Source organism: Erythrolamprus reginae, chromosome 6 (assembly GCF_031021105.1).
Source record: "Erythrolamprus reginae isolate rEryReg1 chromosome 6, rEryReg1.hap1, whole genome shotgun sequence".
Classification (NCBI taxonomy): Eukaryota; Metazoa; Chordata; class Lepidosauria; order Squamata; family Dipsadidae; genus Erythrolamprus; species Erythrolamprus reginae.
In genome coordinates, this window is record NC_091955.1 from 5,399,791 (window position 1) to 5,419,424 (window position 19,634).

General features: G+C 39.9%; 1 protein-coding gene across 1 annotated transcript in view; it reads left to right on the forward strand.

Annotated features, from left to right (window-relative positions):
* The first annotated feature begins 1,106 nt into the window (after window positions 1–1,106).
* LRRK2 (leucine rich repeat kinase 2) overlaps window positions 1,107–19,634 on the forward strand; it is a 102,441-nt gene continuing 83,913 nt past the window's right edge. The window contains exons 1-8 of the mRNA XM_070755149.1: window positions 1,107–1,347; window positions 1,442–1,527; window positions 3,010–3,119; window positions 8,243–8,331; window positions 10,016–10,150; window positions 14,491–14,625; window positions 16,202–16,333; window positions 18,219–18,338. Of these exons, the coding sequence (XP_070611250.1) occupies window positions 1,176–1,347; window positions 1,442–1,527; window positions 3,010–3,119; window positions 8,243–8,331; window positions 10,016–10,150; window positions 14,491–14,625; window positions 16,202–16,333; window positions 18,219–18,338 (979 nt within the window). The 5' untranslated portion in view covers window positions 1,107–1,175. The remainder of the gene's footprint in view (window positions 1,348–1,441; window positions 1,528–3,009; window positions 3,120–8,242; window positions 8,332–10,015; window positions 10,151–14,490; window positions 14,626–16,201; window positions 16,334–18,218; window positions 18,339–19,634) is intronic.

Sequence of the window (19,634 nt, forward strand, 5' to 3'; positions counted from 1 at the left end):
AATTTATGAATGGGATATAAGCTGATATATTGATAATGATAATAAGGGTTAAATAAGTTCCGTATTAGTAGATATATTAATTTTGATAATTTTGCTAAATATTTGCTAAATGCATATAAGTAAAAGTCATGAAATATACAGAACGGGAGCTGATCTTAATATGATCTTAGCTATTTATCATCATCATCATCCATATGTATCTATGTATCTATGCATCTATGTATCTATGCATGTATGTATCTATCTATCTTTATCTATCTATCTTTCTATCTTTCTATCTATCTATCTATCTATCATCTATCAATCATCTATCTATCTATCTATCTTTAATCTATCTATCTATCTATCTATCATCTATCTTTCTATCTATCTTTCTATTTATCTATCTTTCTATCTATCTTTCTATCTATCTATCAATCATCTATCTTTATCTATCTATCTATCTATGTATCTTTCTCTATCTATCTATCTATCTATCTATCTATCAATCATCTATCTATCTATCTTTCTCTATCTATCTATCTATCTATCTATCTATCTATCTATCTATCTATCTATCTATCTATCTATTTATCTATCTATCTCTATCTATCTCTATCTCTATCTCTCTATCTCTCTATCTCTCTATCTATCTATAGTATCTATGTATGTATGTATCTATCTATCTTTATCTATCTATCTATCTCTATCTATTTCTATCTATCTATCTATCTTTATCTATCTATCTATCTATCATCTGTCTGTCTGTCTGTCTGTCTATCTCTAGAAAGGGAGAGGGCGGGAGAGCACAAGCGAGAAATAAGGGATGAATGAAAGAGAAAGGAAGGGAAAGAGAGAAGAAAGAAAGAGGAAGGAAGGAAGGAAAGAAAGAAAGAATAGAAAGAAAAGAAAAGAAAAAAGAAAAGAAACTTTCCCGGGACTCTTCTCCGCGTCCTTCCCCGCTCGCTCCGGGCCGCCCCGCTCGGGCGCCTCCCCTGCTAGGACAGCGGAACCGTCGGGCGTCCCAGCGGCTTCTCCCCTCCCCTCCTTCCCCCTTCCCTCCCTCCCGGCGGGGAGGGGAGGAAGCGCGGCCCGCCATCTAAGGGCTCCTTCCTCCGCCCGGCCTGCCCCGCATCCCAAGCGGCGGGGCCGGCGGAGCGAGCAGGCCGGGCCCCCTTCGGTTTCGGGGCCTCGGCATGGCGAGCAGCGGCGGCGGGCAGGGCCCGTCGGGGGAGCCGGAGGAGGAGCGGCGGGCGGGGGCGCTGCGGAAGCTGGTGGCCCGGCTACGGAACGTGCAGGAGGGGAAGCAGCTGGGGAGCCTGGTGCAGACGCTGCAGGACCTGCTGGCCTTGGCCGCCCTGCCCGGCGGTGAGTGGGGCCGGTGCCCCGCGGCTGAGGGAGGGAGACGGGCCGCGCCGGGCCTCCTCCTCCCCTCACCCGCCTCTCTCTCTCCTCGCCTCAGGCGCCGCGCTCTTCCGCGACGGGAGCATCTACGTGCCGCTGCTGCTGGTGCTGGTCTCTTACCTGAGGGTGGGGCAGGTGCAGCAGGTAAGGCGGCTTCTCCACACACACCCATACCCACACCCTCTTGGAGCTCTCTTCTAGTGCAGCCGGGGTTGGGCTAGAGGACCTCCAAGGCCCCTTCCGGCTCTGGTTAATCTCCTTCTTCTGACTACCTTCTCTTTCTCCTTCTTCTCCCTTTTCTTCTCTTTCTCCTTCTCTTTCTCCTCCTTCTCTTTCTCCTCCTCCTCCTTCTCCTCCTCCTTCTCCTCTTTTTTCTCCTCCTCCTCCTCTTTCTCCTATTCCTTCTCTTTCTCCTCTCTTTCTCCTCTCTTTCTCCTCCTTTTCATTCTCCTCCTCCTCCTCCTCTTCTTTCTCCTCCTCCCTCTTTCTCCTCTTTCTCATTCTTCTCCTTCTTTCTCCTTCTCCTCCTTCTCCTATTCCTTCTCTTTCTCCTCCTCTTTCTCCTCCTCCTCCTTCTCTTTCTCCTCTTTTTTCCTGCTTTTTCATTCTCCTCCTTCTTCTTTTCTTTCTCCTCCTCCTCCTCTTTCTCCTCTTTCTCATTCTTCTCCTTCTCTTTCTCCTTCTCCTCTTTCTCCTATTCCTTCTCTTTCTCCTCCTCCTTCTCTTCTCCTCCTCTTTCTCCTCCTTTTTCATTCTCCTCCTCCTTCTTTTCTTTCTCCTTCTCCTCCTTTCTCCTCCTCTTTCTCATTCTTCTCCTTCTCTTTCTCCTTCTCCTCTTTCTCCTATTCCTTCTCTTTCTCTTTCTCCTTCCACTTCTCTTTCTCCTCCTTTTTCATTCTCCTCCTCCTTCTCCTCCTCCTTCTCTTTCTCCTCCTTTTCTTTCTCCTTTTTCACCTTGTAAATCTCTTCTTCCTCTGGACTGGAATGGAATAGGGTCTATGCACAATACTGGAAAAATAAAGCAACTCCACCAGAAAACATAATTATAGATAAAATTTATAGATGCGCAGAAATGGACAGGATGATAATGGAGATTAAGGGATTAAATAACTCAGAAGATTATGAAATTTGGCTTAAATGGTAAAGTTGGATCGTGATACAATGTGAAAGGCCATAAGAAAAGTAAGAACTGTGTAAATATAAAATATAATGTATATTACCAAAGAGACACAATGAAAATGACAAATAGACAAAGAAAATGGGTATAGATCTGTATTAAATTATTGTGATATTTTAAAAGTGAAAATAATATATTTTTAAAAAATAATAAAAAAAAGGAAACAATATTAATATAAATCGTAAGGATATAAGCAACAAATTACAGTCATATGGTCATAACTTAGAGGAGATGAGTGATAGGAACAATGAGAAGATTAATACTAGTTCAGACTTAGTAAATAGTTTGACAGTGTTGAGGGAATTATTTGTTTAGCAGAATGATGGCGTTTGGGGAAAAAACTGTTCTTGTGTCTAACTTGTGTTAAGTGTCTTACTTGTGTAAGTGGGAAGTAAAGGATATTTTGGTGTACTGTATCTTTAAAAATCAATGTATTTTCTGCTTTTTAGGTGGGCTGGACGCTCCTTTGCAAACTTATTAAAATATGCCCAGAAACTCTGCATCATTTAAGAGCTCCTCAAGAAGTAGGAAAAGACTGGGAGGTTCTCAGTGTCCATCAGTAAGTATCTGGTCTGCTGCGTGTAGTACACAAGCTCCAGCACAGCTTGTGAGTGCAGATATACAGTGGTACCTCTACCTACAAACGCCTCTGCTTATGAACTTTTCCAAATAAGAACCCTGAGTGTTCAAGATTTTTTGCCTCTTCTCAAGTTCCACTTACAAACCTGAGCCTCTGAAACTGTAACTGGAAAAGGCGAGGAGAAGCCTCCATGGGGCCTCTCTAGGAATCTCCTGGGAGGAAACAGGGCCAGAAAAGGGAGGGAGAAGCCTCCGTGGGGCCTCTCTAGGAATCTCCTGGGAGGAAAGATGGCTGGAAAAGGCAGGGAGAAGCCAGTTTACATAAAAGAAAATAAACTACCAATACATACTTGACAAAAATAAATAAATAAAAATAAATAAATTAGTCAAGAATCGCAAGGAACAACTCTTAATGATTGTCATAGGGTACAAATAAGCAATGAGGAAACAATATCAATAAAAATCTTAAGGATACAAGCAACAAAGTCATACCACCTATTTCCTCCCACTTATGACTATAAGTGAGAGGAAATAGGTGATAGGAACGATGAGAAAAAAACTAGTAGTGATAGCAGTGCAGACTTAGTAAATAGTTTGACCGTGTTGAAGGAATTATTTGTTTAGCAGAGTGACGGCATCTGGGGGGGGGGGAAATTGTGCCTAATTGTCTTGGTGTGCAGCATTATATAGCGATGTTTTGAGGATAGGAGTTGAAACAAAATAGAAAAGAAAGTTTCTGAGTGCTGAGAAAAATGTCAATGCTATTTTTGTTCAGAGGCAAAAGAGAAGTGGAATTGTTTAACATTCAGAAGTTGGAGTAAAAGCTGAGGTCAGCTTCCCTTTCTCCAAAGAGCTGTTGATGTGAAGGAATTACAACAGGGTTTTGGGGTTTTTTGGTTCATTTTTCATTTTATTTTTTGTAATCTCAGTCTGCCTGTGGCCTGCCTGAGATGTGGGAGAAAGCCAAATTAAATCAGCCAGCAAGTGAGACTTAGAATAATTCTTATTTCTCTGCAGAAGGAGCATAGTGAGCTCTATTCAAACCTTGGGTGCCTCTTCGAAGAAAGAAAATAAACTGTTTCATTATGTTGCCTAAAGTCAGCAAACATTCAAGAGAGCATCAACCGTGTTGGGTCTTTTTACTTAGGTTTAGGATTTTAGTTTTCTCTGGAGATAGATAGATAGATAGATAGGCAGATAGATAGATAGATAGATAGATAATAGATAGATGAGATAGATAATAGATAGATAGATAGATAGATGATAGATGATAGATGATAGATAATAGATAGATAGATAGATAGATAGATAGATAGATAGATAGATAGATATGGTAGGTAGGTAGGTAGATAGATAGATAGATAGATAGACAGACAGACAGATAGATAGATGAGAGAGAGAGAGAGAGAGAGATGAGAGAGAGAGAGAGAGAGGATGGATAGATAGATAGATAGATAGATAGATAGATATGGTAGGTAGATAGATAGATATGGTAGGTAGATAGATAGAGGATAGATGATAAATAGGATGGATGAATGGGGAGATAGGTAGATGATAGATAGACAGATAGATGGATGGATGGATAGATGGATGGACATAAGAACATAAGAAGAGCTATGCTGAATCAGGCCAAAGCCCATCAGGTCCAGCATTCTGTGTCCCACAGTGGCCCACCAATTGTACATGGGGATCTTGAGCAGAAAGATCCTCAACCCCCAACAAATGGTACTCAAGGGAATCCTGCCTGCCTCAACCAACGCAGAGGCTGCAATTGGACAACTGTTTCAATAACCACCGATACACTTGTCATCCATGAATCTGTCTAATCCTGCTTTGAAGCTATGCAGGCCAACAGCTGTCACAACCTCTTCTGGAAGTGAATTCTATCAACCAAGGACCCTCTGGGTGAAGAAATATTTCCCTTGATTTGTCCTCACTTTCTTGCCTATGAGCTTTAGGGAGGGCCCCCTTGTCCTAGTATTGTGTGATAGACAAAATATTTTTTCTCTATCCACCTTTTCTATCCCATGCATGATTTTATACACTTCGAATCAAGTCACCCCTTAAACACCGTCTTTCAAGGCTGAAGAGACCAAGGTGTTGCAACCTGGTTCCATAAGGGAGGGGCTCCATTTCCTTGATCATATTTATTGCCCATTTTTAAACCAGGCAGACAAACAGACAGACAGATTTGTCTGTTTGTCTGCCTTGGGGAAAAGGAATCCTCAATCTGAGTATTGCATTGGCAGTTCTGTGTTAGCAAAAACTTCAGAAGAGAAGAATTTAGGGGTAGTGATTTCTCACAGTCCCAAAATGGGTGAGCAGTGTGGTCGGGCAGTAGGAAAAGCAAGTAGGAATTTTGGCTGCATAGCTAGAGGTATAACAAGCAGGAAGAGGGAGATTGTGATCCCCTTATATAGAGCGCTGGTGAGACCCCATTTGGAATACTGTGTTCAGTTCTGGAGACCTGACCTACAAAAAGATATTGACAAAATTGAACGGGTCCAAAGACGGGCTACAAGAATGGTGGAAGGTCTTAAGCATAAAACGTATCAGGAAAGACTTCATGAACTCCATCTGTAGAGTTTGGAGGACAGAAGGAAAAGGGAGGACATGATCGAAACATTTAAATATATTAAAGGGTTAAATAAGGTCCAGGAGGGAAGTATTTTTAATAGGAAAGTGAACACAAGAACAAGGGGGCACAATCTGAGGTTTGTTGGGGGAAAGATCAAAGGCAACATGAGAAAATATTATTTGACTGAAATAGTAGTAGATGCTTGGAACAAACTTCCAGCAGACGTGGTTGATAAATCCACAGTCACTGAATTTAAACATGCCTGGGATAAGCATATATCCATTGTAAGATAAAATACAGGAAATAGTATAAGGGCAGACTAGATGGACCAGGAGGTCTTTTTCTGCTGTCAGTCTTCTATGTTTCTACGTTTCTATTTGTTCTTACTTAATTTAGCATTGGGATTATCATTGGGACCACATCTCTTAAGGGTGGCAATCCTAGCAGGCCTTATGAACTTTTAAAGTTCAAACAAGGAAGTGGGCAAACAAGGAAGTGGGCGGTTGAACACTGGAGTAACTCGGGGCTGTGTTCCTGGAAGACGAGAGTGCAGGCTGAGTTAGGGTTACCGTCCATGTTAAATGTTAAATTTAATTGAACGCTTCCCCTCCTTTTTCAATATTTTATTTCACCCTCTTTCTTATCGTTGCTGGGGTTGAGCGTAGGTTTTCGTTGGGTTTCCTTTTGCTTGTTTGTCATCTATGACAACATGAGAAAATATTATTTCACTGAAAGAGTAGTAGATCCTTGGAACAAACTTCCAGCAGACGTAGATAAATCCACAGTAACTGAATTTAAACATGCCTGGGATAAACATATATCCACCCTAAGATAAAATACAGAAAATAGTATAAGGGCAGACTAGATGGATCATGAGGTCTTGTTCTGCTGTCAGACTTCTATGTTTCTATGTTTCTAAGACTGACGGCAGAAAAAGACCTCATGATCCATCTAGTCTGCCCTTATACTATTTTCTGTATTTTATCTTAGGATGGATATATGTTTATCCCAGGCATGTTTAAATTCAGTTACTGTGGATTTACCAACCACGTCTGCTGGAAGTTTGTTCCAAGGATCTACTACTCTTTCAGTAAAATAATATTTTCTCATGTTGCTTTTGATCTTTCCCCCAACTAACTTCAGATTGTGTCCCCTTGTTCTTGTGTTCACTTTCCTATTAAAAACACTTCCCCCCTGGAACTTATTTAACCCTTGAACATATTTAAATGTTTCGATCATGTCCCCCCTTTTCCTTCTGTCCTCCAGACTATACAGATGGAGTTCATTAAGTCTTTCCTGATACGTTTTATGCTTAAGACCTTCCACCATTTTTGTAGCCCGTCTTTGGACCCGTTCAATTTTGTCAATATCTTTTTGTAGGTGAGGATGGACATTTGCTTTGGGGTTTTTTAAAAACTATTCATCCGGTATCGAGAGATCCCGGAATTGTTCACAATTAGTTTCAGTTTCACTATTATGAATAATTTGGCATCATTCACACGGCTTGGTGTGCTGACAAGTTTATTCCCAAACCCAAGACAATTTGTGACCCAAGCCCAAGAGAGGGTCCAAACACAATTCTTGGGCTGGTTCCCATTTTTGTTTCCTCTATGTGGAACATTTAAGTTTAGCCATTTAGAAAGGAATAATTTGGGGTTTCAACTCAAGCCGAGGTTGCACGAGACTAAATAAAAATATGAGATCCCGACAGCTGTGAGGAAGGAAGCAATATTTACTATATACTTATATTTTCAGATGCCTTGTTTTTTTAAAATCAAAGTATTTTGGTAACTGACAATTGGTTTAATGGCTATCTTGCTACGTGGTATCTAAATTGCATTTGTTGGAAACAGAAAAATTTGGGTTAAATATGTGTTATGTCTGTCTGTCTGTCTGTCTGTCTGTCTGTCTCTCTCTCTGTCTCTCACACACAAACACCTAAGCCAAAACCAACAAATCACATTATAGTTTAGCATGATATGTAAATCCAACCTATGCGCTATTAAAAAAACCCCAAAATAATAGTCAGTGACTGTGAAATAGAAATTTCAATTGCTTGTTTATAGGCGGGAACATTATGTTTATCTGAATCTATAAATTTGTCTGTTCATTTTATTATGTTTGTGGCTAACGTGTTTTGGATTGCAATTAAGATTTTTCTCTTCTTCTTCTTCTACTTCTATTTCTACTTCTACTTCTTCTACTACTACTACTACTACTTCTTCTTCTTCTACTTCTACATCTTCTACTTCTTCTTCTACTTCTTCTACTTCTTCTACGTCTTCTTCTTCTACTTCTACTTCTTCTACTTCTACTACTACTACTTCTTCTTCTTCTTCTTCTTCTACGTCTTCTACTTCTTCTTCTTCTACTACTTCTTCTTCTTCTTCTACTTCTTCTTCTTCTACTTCTTCTTTTTCTTCTCCTCCTTCTTCCTCCTCCTTCTCCCCCCCTCCTCCTCCTCCTTCTTCCTCCTCCTCTTCCTTTTCTCCTCCTCCTCCTCTTCCTCCTTCTTCTTCCTTTAGGCAAATTCTTAAGATGCTTAAAACCCACAGTAGTGATGTTCACCTTTCAATGGTTGGCTTGAAAGCGTTAAATCTGCTTCTTTCTTCAGGTAGGTTATTTTTTCTTAAAATGTATCGGCACGTGATATCATGTTAGTTGGTCCAAGACTTTGATTATTCTCAGCGTGGTTGTTGTTCTTTGAATCCTTGCAACATGAAATGATGGGGGGGGGGGGAGATTATTCTTGTTCATTTGCATATTTGACGGGTTGATTAACTCTTAGAGACCACCTAGGTAGACCTCTGTGGGGTCCTTGGTATTCTCTGACTTGGTGGTTTTCTTGCAGATGTTTTATTGCCAAGCCAGGTAATATCATTGTTCCTGTAATCTCTTTGTCACCTACTGATAGACTTGTGTGTAGTGGAATGGGTGGAACAGAACAGAATGAATGGAATGGAATGGAAAAGAGAGAAAGAAAAGGAAAGGAAAGGAGAAGGAGAAAAGGAGAAGGAGAATGAAAGAAGGAAAGGGAAAGGAAAGGAAAGAAGAAGGAAGGGAAAGGAGAAGGAGAAGGAAAGAAGGAAAGGAAAGAAGAAGGAAAGGAAAGGAGAAGGAAAATGAAAGAAGGAAAGGAAAAGAAAGGAAAGAAGAAGGAAAGGAGAAGGAGAAGGAAAGGAAAGGAAAGGAAAAAAGAAGGAAGGGAAGGAGAAGGAAAGAAGGAAAGGAAAGGAGAAGGAAAATGAAAGAAGGAAAGGAAAAGAAAGGAAAGAAGAAGGAAATGAAATGAAAGGAGAAGGAAAGAAGGAAAGGAAAGGAAAGAAGAAGGAAAGGAGAAGGAGAATGAAAGGAGGAAAGGAGGAGGAGAGGAAAGGAAAGGAAAGAAGAAGGAAAGGAGAAGGGAAGGAGAAGGAAAGAAGGAAAGGAAAGAAGAAGGAAAGGGAAGGAGAAGGAATGAAGGAAAGGAAAGGAAAAGGAAAGAAGGAAAGGAAAAGAAAGGAAAGAAGAAGGAAATTTAATGAAAGGAGAAGGAGAAGGAAAGAAGGAAAGGAAAGGAAAGAAGAAGGAAAGGAGAAGGAGAAGGAAAGGAGGAAAGGAGGAGGAAAGGAAATGAAAGGAAAGGAAAGGAGAAGGGAAGGAGAAGGAAAGAAGGAAAGGAAAGAAGGAAAGGAAAGAAGAAGGAAAGGAAAGGAGAAGGAAAGAAGGAAAGGAGGAGGAAAGGAAATGAAAGGAAAGGAAAGAAGAAGGAAAGGAGAAGGAGAATGAAAGAAGGAAAGGAAAGGAAAAGAGGAACAGAATAGAAACTATGGAATGGAATAGAAAATAGAATAGAAACTGGAGTGGAGTGGAGTAGAGTACAATACAATGCTTACAACTATCTCATTTAGCAGTGAAAATATTGGGCTCACTAGTTGTTATAAGTGAATTACTCCATGTACTTCTCGGGGAATAAGAACTTTTTCCTCCAGAGAGACTTATTTCTGAGTCCCTGTCTATGGACTTGTATTGACAGTTAGTTGGGGGAAAGATCAAAAGCAACGTGAGAAAATATTATTTCACTGAAAGAGTAGTAGATCCTTGGAACAAACTTCCAGCAGACATGGTTGGTAAATCCACAGTCACTGAATTTAAACATGCCTGGGATAAACATAGATCCATTGTAAGATAAAATACAGGAAATAGTATAAGGGCAGACTAGATGGACCAGGAGGTCTTTTTCTGCCGTGAGTCTTCTGTGTTTCTATGACAAAAACAAAATGACAGGAATACTTGTGGAACCTTCTTGTATCGTTTAGATGAAATCACACTCCTTCTCTTAGAAGAAGGGACGGATATATTTCTATTGGTATTCGATGCCATGGATACCTTTCCCGACAACGAAAAAATCCAGAGATACGGATGCAAAGCTTTGCACAAGCTTTTAGAAAAAGGTAAGCCACATCTGTATACATTTTACTGTGCACCCCATAAAGATGTTGACAAATCTTTCTATAAATAATTTAAGAATTAAATAAATAGTTCTCTCCAGCGATGCCCTGCCAAAATGTTTACTGCCACACTGTGGGCGTGGCTTGTTTTGTGGGTGTGGCTTGATGGTCATGTGACCGGGTAGGAGTGGCTTGACAATCATGTGACTGGGGAGTGTCTTAAAGGTCACGTGACTGGGTGGGAGTGGCTCACTGACCAAGATAAGTTTTCAAATAATAATAATAATAATATAAATGATTGGCTGGTCACCTCCTTTGAGAAGCCTCCAATATAAAACCTTGGTTAGAAATAAAACCTTAGTTAGAATAATAATGATAATGATAATGATCATTATAATGATCATTATAATGATCATTATAATGATCATTATCATTATCATTATCATCATTATCATCATCATTATCATCATTATCATCATTATCATCATTATCATCATTATCATCATTATCATCATTATCATCATTATCATCATTATCATCATTATCATCATTATCATTATCATCATTATCATCATTATCATCATTATCATCATTATTATTATTATTAATTAGATTTGTATGCCACCCCTCTCCGAGGACTCGGGGCGGCTAATAGGTACTGGACACTTTTTCAGTGGATCAAATCACATTATTTGAATAGCCACCAAAAGGACAAATGATAGACAACATTATTGGTTGAGGAGCGCAGGAACATTTTAAAGTTTTTTTCCTACAAAATCCAGTACGACAACAGATTAGGCAAGTAACTCAATTTTCTTGAATTGCTATAAAACTTCAGTTCTAGATAATGATGAAAACAATTAAAGCATTTATGGGTAAAAACATACTGTTTATTTCCTATTTAAAAGTAATTAAGGATCATCAGTGTTCCCTCTAATTTTTTTTTTGGGGGGGGGAGAAAGTATAGTGTCTGAGCGGCAGTCCCTTTGGGACTGGGCGGCACAGAAATAATAAATAAATAAATAAATTAAATAAATAAATAAACAAATAAACAAATAAACTAATTAACTAACTAACTAACTAACTAACTAACTAACTAACTAACTAGCCGCCCCGAGTCTTCGGAGAGGGGCGGCATACAAATCTAAGTAATAAATAAATAAAATAAATAAATAACTAACTAACAAATAAAAAGCCCACCCTGTTTTGCCTCAGAGAATTTCAAAATAAAATACTGTACTGTGTGTCTATAACAGTGAGCTCATAATAGGGCAACTCTATCAATATCAAAATGCCACTTAAATAGTTGAGCTAGTTTCAAACTAGATTTTGATTTTCTTTCTCTCTTCCTTACTCCCATTCTTTTTCTTCCTCTTTTCCTTCCTCTCTTTTTTCTATCTGTTTCTCTCTCTTCCTCTCTTCCTCTCTCTCTCCTTCCCTCTCACTCTTTCCCTCTCGGCTTCTGGGCAGGTTTGGAAAACTCTGAGTTGATGACGATTTTTAAGTGAGCGATTGCTCACTGCTCAGCTTAGAGGGAACTATGAGGATCATACTAAGGTACTAGAGAAGGAAGGACAATTAAAAAACCTATTAAGTATTCAATTAATAGTGCATAAACTTACTACCCCCCCCCACGACCCTCCCCCCATGTGGTTACTGGTTGCCCTCTAAGTATATTTGCAAGGCCACCAAAAGATCTGAGAGGGAATGGTGTTTCGAGAGATTCTCAAAACAGCCGTGTTAAAATGTTTTTGTGGTTTAAAGAAATGGCCTAGACCAGTGTTATTCCCAACCTTGGCAACTTGAAGATATTTGGACTTCAACTCCCAGAATTCCACAGCCAGCGAATGCTGGCTGGGGAATTCTGGGAGTTGAAGTCCAGATATCTTCAAGTTGCCAAGGTTGGGAAACACTGGCCTAGACTACACAATTAATCAGGCAAATAAGGTTGTGCTTTGGATCAAGAAGATTTTATTTTATTTATTTTTTATTTATTTATTTTGTCCAATACACAATACATATTGAAGAGAATAGACGTGAAGTATTATATATAAAGAAAAGGATAGAAGAAAAGATATAAAAATAGAGGAGAAGATAAATGAAAGGAAGAAAAGATATATGATAAGGAGAGACAATTGGACAGGGGACGGAAGGCACACCAGTGCACTTATGCACGCCCCTTAATGACCTCTTAGGAACCTGGAGAGGTCAATTGTGGATAGTCTAAGGGAGAAATGTTTGGGGTTAGGGGTGGACACTACTGAGTCCGGTAATGAGTTCCACGCTTCAACAACTCGATTGCTAAAGTCATATTTTTTACAGTCAAGTTTGGAACGGTTAATATTAAGCTTGAATCTGTTGCGTGCTCTTGTGTTGTTGCGGTTGAAGCTGAAGTAGTCATTGACAGGCAGGACGTTGCAGCATATGATCTTGTGGGCAATACTTGGTGTTCTTCAACTCTTTCAGCTTTTGTTGGTTTAAAAGCATTTTATAAATCAGGACAACTATCCGAAGAGCAGGTCCTACGACACTAGGAACGTTCTGTCTTTCAATAAAGAAGGAAAAAAAATATCCACTCTGTGGCATTTAAGGAGCATGAACTATTCATAAGTGTCTGGCAGGTTTAGCCATGAAGTCACTTTCATCTACTACTACAGTTTCTTGGAGCAGCTTATCAAAAGTTTTCAAATTTATACTTTCATGCAGCTCTGAGTTTGTCCAGTTGTCTCAACAGTGGCTGAGAAAGAAGCAGAGCGTGGAGAAATTTTTTATTCGATCTCACAGGGTTGGGTTTTTTTTTTTTTGAGTTTCTTTATTGAAGAAAGAATATAAAATATTAGCCGCCCGAGTCTTCGGAGAAAGGCAGCGTACAAATCTAAATGATAATAATAATAATAATAATAATAATAATAATAATAATAATAATAATAATGAAAGCAAGTAGGATGCTTGGCTGCATAGATAGAGGTATAACAAGCAGGAAGAGGGAGATTATGATCCCACTATATAGAGTGCTGGTGAGACCATATTTGGAGTGCTGTGTTCAGTTCTGGAGACCTCACCTACAAAAAGATATTGACAAAATTGAACGGGTCCAAAGACGGGCTACAAGAATGGTGGAAGGTCTTAAGCATAAAACGTATCAGGAAAGATTTAATGAACTCAACCTGTATAGTCTGGAGGACAGAAGGAAAAGGGGGGACATGATCGAAACATTTAAATATGTTAAAGGGTTAAATAAGGTCCAGGAGGGAAGTGTTTTTAATAGGAAAGTGAACACAAGAACAAGGGGACACAATCTGAAGTTAGTTGGGGGAAAGATCAAAAGCAACATGAGAAAATATTATTTTACTGAAAGAGTAGTAGATCCTTGGAACAAACTTCCAGCAGACGTGGTAGATAAATCCACAGTAACTGAATTTAAACATGCCTGGGATAAACATAGATCCATCCTAAGATAAAATACAGAAAATAGTATAAGGGCAGACTAGATGCACCATGAGGTCTTTTTCTGCCGTCAGACTTCTATGTTTCTATAATAATAATGATGATGATGATGATGATGATGATAATAATAATAATAATTCAGACTGACCTAATTCTGAAGCATAACACACCAGACATTGTGAGCGTGGAGAGAAAGAAAGTATGGATCATCGACATCGCAATCCCAGGAGACAGCAGAATTGAGGAGAAGCAGCTAGAGAAATTAGTGAAATACGAAGATCTAAAAATCGAGCTGCAACGACTCTGGCATAAGCCAGTGAAAGTGGTCCCAGTGGTACTTGGCACGCTGGGCGCAGAGCCAAAGGATCTCAGCGGACATTTGAAAACCACCGGAATTGACAAAATCTCCATCTGTCAATTGCAAAAGGCCGCTTGACTGGGATTGGCAAACATAATTTGCCGCTACATCACACAGTCCTAGGTGCTTGGGAAGCGCCCGACTGGTGATGAAATACGAAATCCAGCATAGTGATCTCGTTTGCTGTGTTGTACTGACATAGTACAACACAGCAAATGAGAGTCTTCGGAGAGGGCCGGCATACAAATCAAATCAAATCAAATCAAATCAAATCAAATCAAATCAAATCAAATCAAATAAATAAATAAATAATAATAATAATAATAATAATAATAATAATAATAAATGGCAGAGACTTTGGTTTTTACTCCTTGTACCTTCTGAGTTTTGAATGTGTTATTAATTCTGTTATCGAAGCAAAGGTCTCCGTTCATACAAAAAGTAGTATAAGGGCAGACTAGATGGATCATGAGGTCTTTTTCTGTCGTCAGTCTTCTATGTTTCTAGGTTTCATGCCTTTGTCTTGTTTGTAATGCAGTTCCCGAGGAGCAGCTGGTTGAATTTGTCGAAGACAACGATCACTTGATCCTACTAAAAGTGTTTAAAAAGTTCCCCGAGAAGGAAAATGTCCTCTGTTTTGCCCTTCGATCGTTGTATGTTTTAGCTGGACCACGTAAGTCGGGTTATCTTGTGAAAAAATACTGCTGGGTGAATGAATACATGAGTCAGTAACGGGGGCAGGTTGCTATTACCACTGCTACTAATGCACTGTGCATGCAGCTTCGGTTTTCTTGTGTGTATGCGTACATTTCTTTCTTTCTTTCTTTCTTTCTTCTATCTATCATCATATATCCCTCTCTATCTATCTCTCTGTCTGTCTGTCTATCCATATCCCTCCATCCCTCCATCCCTATTTCTCTCTCTCTCTCTCTCCATCCATCCATCCATCCATCAATCTATCTCTGTCTATCTATCTATCTATCTATCTATCCATCCATCCATCCATCTATCCATCCCTGTCTGTCTTTCTGTCTTTCTTTCTTTCTTCCTTCCTTCCTTCCTTTGTTCCTTCCTTCCTTCCTTCCTTTCTGTCTGCCTATCTATATCTATCTATCTATCTATCTATCTATCTATCTATCTATCTATCTATCTATCTATCTATCTATCTATCTAACTTCATCATCATCATCATCATCATAACAGAGTTGGAAGGGACCTTGGAGGTCTTCTAGTCCATCTCCTGTTTAGGCAGGAGACTCTACACTGCTTCGGACAAATGGCTATCCAACATCTTCTTAAAAACATCTAGGTTGGAGTATTCACAACTTCTGGAGGCAAGCTGTCCCACTGGTTAATTGTTCTAACTATCAGGAAATTTCTCCTTAGTTCTAAGCTACTTCTACCCTTATTTAGATACTACCCATTGCTTCTTTTGTCCTGCCCTCAGCTGCTTTGGAGAATAGCTTGACTCCTTCTTCTTTGTGACAGCCCCTGAGATACTGGAACACTGCTATCATGTTTCCCCTGGTCCTTCTTTTCATTAAATTAGACATACCTACCCAGTTCCTGCAACTATTCTTTATATGTTTTAGTCTCCAGTCCCCTAATCATCTTTGTTGCTCTTCTCTGCACTCTTTCTAGAGTCTCAACATCTTTTTTTATATCATGGTGACCAAAACTGGCTGGAATATTCCACGTGTGATCTTATTAAGGCTTTACAAAGTAGTATTAACACTTCATATGGTTTTGATTCTGTCCCTCTGTTAATGAAGCCTGGGATTGTATTGACTTTTTTTAGCAGTTGCCACATACTGCTGGCTCATATTTAAGTGATTGCCTATTAGCCATTATGGCATTATGTTAACTATTTCTAATTGTTTATTTTGGTTGAGTGGTTCAGGGTGGGGATTTGTAGTGGGTGGGACATTTATTCTATTTTTTATTCTATTTTTAAATTTACCTATTCTGATTTTATGTAGGGTGGGACTGGTCTCTGGGTGTCACACGACTTTCGTTGCCAATGACAATTCGTTGTTTTTGACAATGACAATAAATTTATTATTATTATTATTATTATTATTATTATTATTATTTATTTTATTAATTAATGCATCTTGTCGGTAAAAGGCAGCATCGTTTTGCAAATAGTTCAAGGATTTTGAACGATAATTTTAAAAACGTTGGCCTGCACAAACGGGATACATGGTTTTTTTTCTTCTTACTCAATTTCCTTTCTATGCTGTTTTTAGTCAGCAATGCAGAAGTTCTCATGTCTGGAAATGTGCGGTGTTACAATATCATAGTGGAGATGATGAAAGCCTTCCCCGCTTCTGAACCGATTCAGGAAACCAGCTGCTGCCTGCTGCACAAACTTACCCTGGGTGAGTCCTGAATAAAAATGACCCTGCCTCCTTTGGTTTGCCAGGAACAGGAATAATGCAAAAAGAGCCATAGGGGAAACTCTGTACACATAATAAAACTTCTTTCTGAACCATTAGGTATCTATCTTTATCTATCCACCCACTGCGTATCTATCTGCCTATCTGTCTGCCTACCTGCCTATCTACCTCATCCATCTCTGTCTCTGTTTCTCTCTCTCTCTCTTCCTCTGTCTCTCTGTGTCTCTTTCTCTCTCCAACCTACCTACTTACCTGTCCATTCATCCATACCTGTATACCCATATATGTCTGTCTGTGTCTGTCTATCTACCTACCTACCTACCCACCCACCCATATCTATCTATCTGTCTGTCTGTCCGTCTGTCATCTATCTATCTGTCTGTCTGTCTGTCTGTCATCTATCGATCCATCCTACCTACCTATCCATCCCTCCATCTATCCATATCTATTATCTACTTATCTACTTACTTACTACCTACCAATCATTATACATCTGTCCATCCATTCATCCCCTCTATGTCACTCTGTCTATCTATCCTATCTATCTATCTATCTATCTATCTATCTATCTATCTATCTATCTATCTATCTATCTATCTATCTATCTATCTATCTACCTATCTACCTATCTACCTATCTATCTATCTATCTATCTATCATCTATCTATCATCTATCTATCTATAATGTATCAATCCAACCTATCTACCTACCTACCCTTCCATCCCTGTCTGTCTGTCTGTCTGTCTGTCTGTCTGTCTGTCTGTCTGTCTGTCTGTCTGTCTGTCTGTCTGTCTGTCTATCTATCTATCTATCTATCTATCTATCTATCTATCTATCTATCTATCTATCTATCTATCTATGTCTATCCAGCCAACCTACCTCACTTATCTACTCATCCATGCATCTACTCTCCCATCTATCAAACCATACCTCTCAATCATCTACCTATCTACTTACATCTGTCTGTCTGTCTCTGCCTGTCTGTCTCTCTATCTGTCGGTCTGTCTGCCTGCCTGCCTGCCTGCCTGCCTGCCTGCCTGCCTGCCTGCCTGCCTGCCTGCCTGCCTGCCTGCCTGCCTGCCTGCCTGCCTGCCTGCCTGCCTATCTATCTATCTATCTATCTATCTATCTATCTATCTATCTATCTATCTATCTATGTCTATCCAACCAACCTACCTACCTCACTTATCTACTCATCCATGCATCTACTTTCCCATCCATCAAACCATACTTCTCAATCATCTACCTATCTATTTACCTACCTATCTATCATCTGTCTGTCTAACCTTTGACAGCTCCTGGGATTCTTCTACTTCTTCAAATAGATTATCCATAACAGAAAGCAGGATCAAATGCAATGAAAGTATTTTTTCTCCCCAAGATTTCAGATTTGACTCATTTTAAAGCTGCCAACTTGTATATTTTTTCGTACTTGGAGAAAATAACAGTGTCCTTGTTTTATGAAAAAAACATGGAGGGGAAGTGGGGCATGAAATTTCATCTACCACAAAACTTAAAAAAAACCCCCACCACCCTCCTTGCATTTCCAAAATCGTGCTAGGTTTTAGCATGGGGCAAACAATCTCTATTCCTATTCAGTCATTCAGCAGATATGAAAAGAGAAAAACCGCCGAAATCTCACACACTTGCTTGGTGCTTTCTCCAAGTTTATTTATTTTTCCCTTTCCCTTGGGTGCCATTCTTAATTATTGCAAATTATATCGCCTCATTCCTCACCCAAATACACTTTGAAAATCATTTTCAGCTGGGGGGATTAAAATTTTTTTTTCTGTGACAATTCTGTGTCAGATAACTTTCTGGTGTACACCCAGGTTCCAATTATTATTGTTTTTTAATCTCCCACAGAAAACTTCTTCAATATCCTCGTGTTGAATTCTGTACACGAAGTGGTCGTGGCCGCAGTAGAAACGTACCCTGAAAATGAGAAGCTGCAAGCAGCAGGCCTTAGTTGCTTGGCTATGCTCAGTAAGTAAGGGCAACAAGAATGATCAAAGAAATGGAGCCCCTCCCTTATGAAACCAGGTTGCAACGCCTTGGTCTCTTCAGCCTTGAAAGACGGCGTTTAAGGGTTGACTTGATCGAAGTGTATAAAATCATGCATGGGATAGAAAAGGTGGATAGAGAAAAATTCTTTTCTCTATCACACAATACAAGGATGATCCTATTTGGATCGGGACTCACTGCTCACAGTCACTCATGCCCTCATCACCTCGAGGCTTGACTACTGTAACGCTCTCTACATGGGGCTACCTTTGAAAAGTGTTCAGAAACTTCAGATCGTGCAGAATGCAGCTGCGAGAGCAATCATGGGCTTCTCTAAGTATGCCCACATTACTCCAACACTCTGCAGTCTGTATTGGTTGCCGATCAATTTCCGGTCACAATTCAAAGTGTTGGTTATGACCTATAAAGCCCTTCATGGCATCGGACCAGAATATCTCCGGGACCGCCTTCTGCCACACAAATCCCAGCGACCGATTAGGTCCCACAGAGTTGGCCTTCTCCGCGTCCCATCGACTAAACAATGTCGTTTGGCGAGGCCCAGGGGAAGAGCCTTCTCTGTGGCGGCCCCAACCCTCTGGAACCAGCTCCCCCCTGAGATTAGAACTGCCCCCACCCTCCTGGCCTTTCGTAAGCTCCTTAAAACCCACCTCTGCCGTCAGGCATGGGGGAACTGAGATAACTTCCCCAGGCCTATACTGTTTAGGTATGATATGTTGTGTGTATGTTTTCTTAAATTATGGGTTTTTAGTTTTAATTATTAGATTTGTATTGTACATTATTTTTTTCTATTACTGTTGTTAGCCGCCCCGAGTCTACGGAGAGGGGCGGCATACAAATTTAATAAATAAATGAATGAATGAATGAATGAATGAATGAATGAATGAATGAGGGGGCCCTCCCTAAAGCTCATAGGTAAGAAAGCGAGGACAAATAAAGGGAAATATTTCTTCACCCAGAGGGTACTTGATTGATGGAATTCACTTCCAGAAGAGGCCGTGACAGCTGTCAGTCTTGATAGCTTCAAGGCAGGATTAGACAGATTCATGGATGCCAAGTGTATCGATGGTTATTGAAACGGATGTCCATGTGCCGCTTCTATGTTGGTTGAGGCAGGTAGGGTTCCCTTTGGTCCCATTTGTTGGGGGTCAAGGGAAAGGGAGGGTCTTGCCTTCTCTTTCTGCTCAAGATCCCCATTGACAATATATGGGTCACTGTGGGACACAGAATGCTGGACTCAAAGGGCTTTGGCCTGATTCA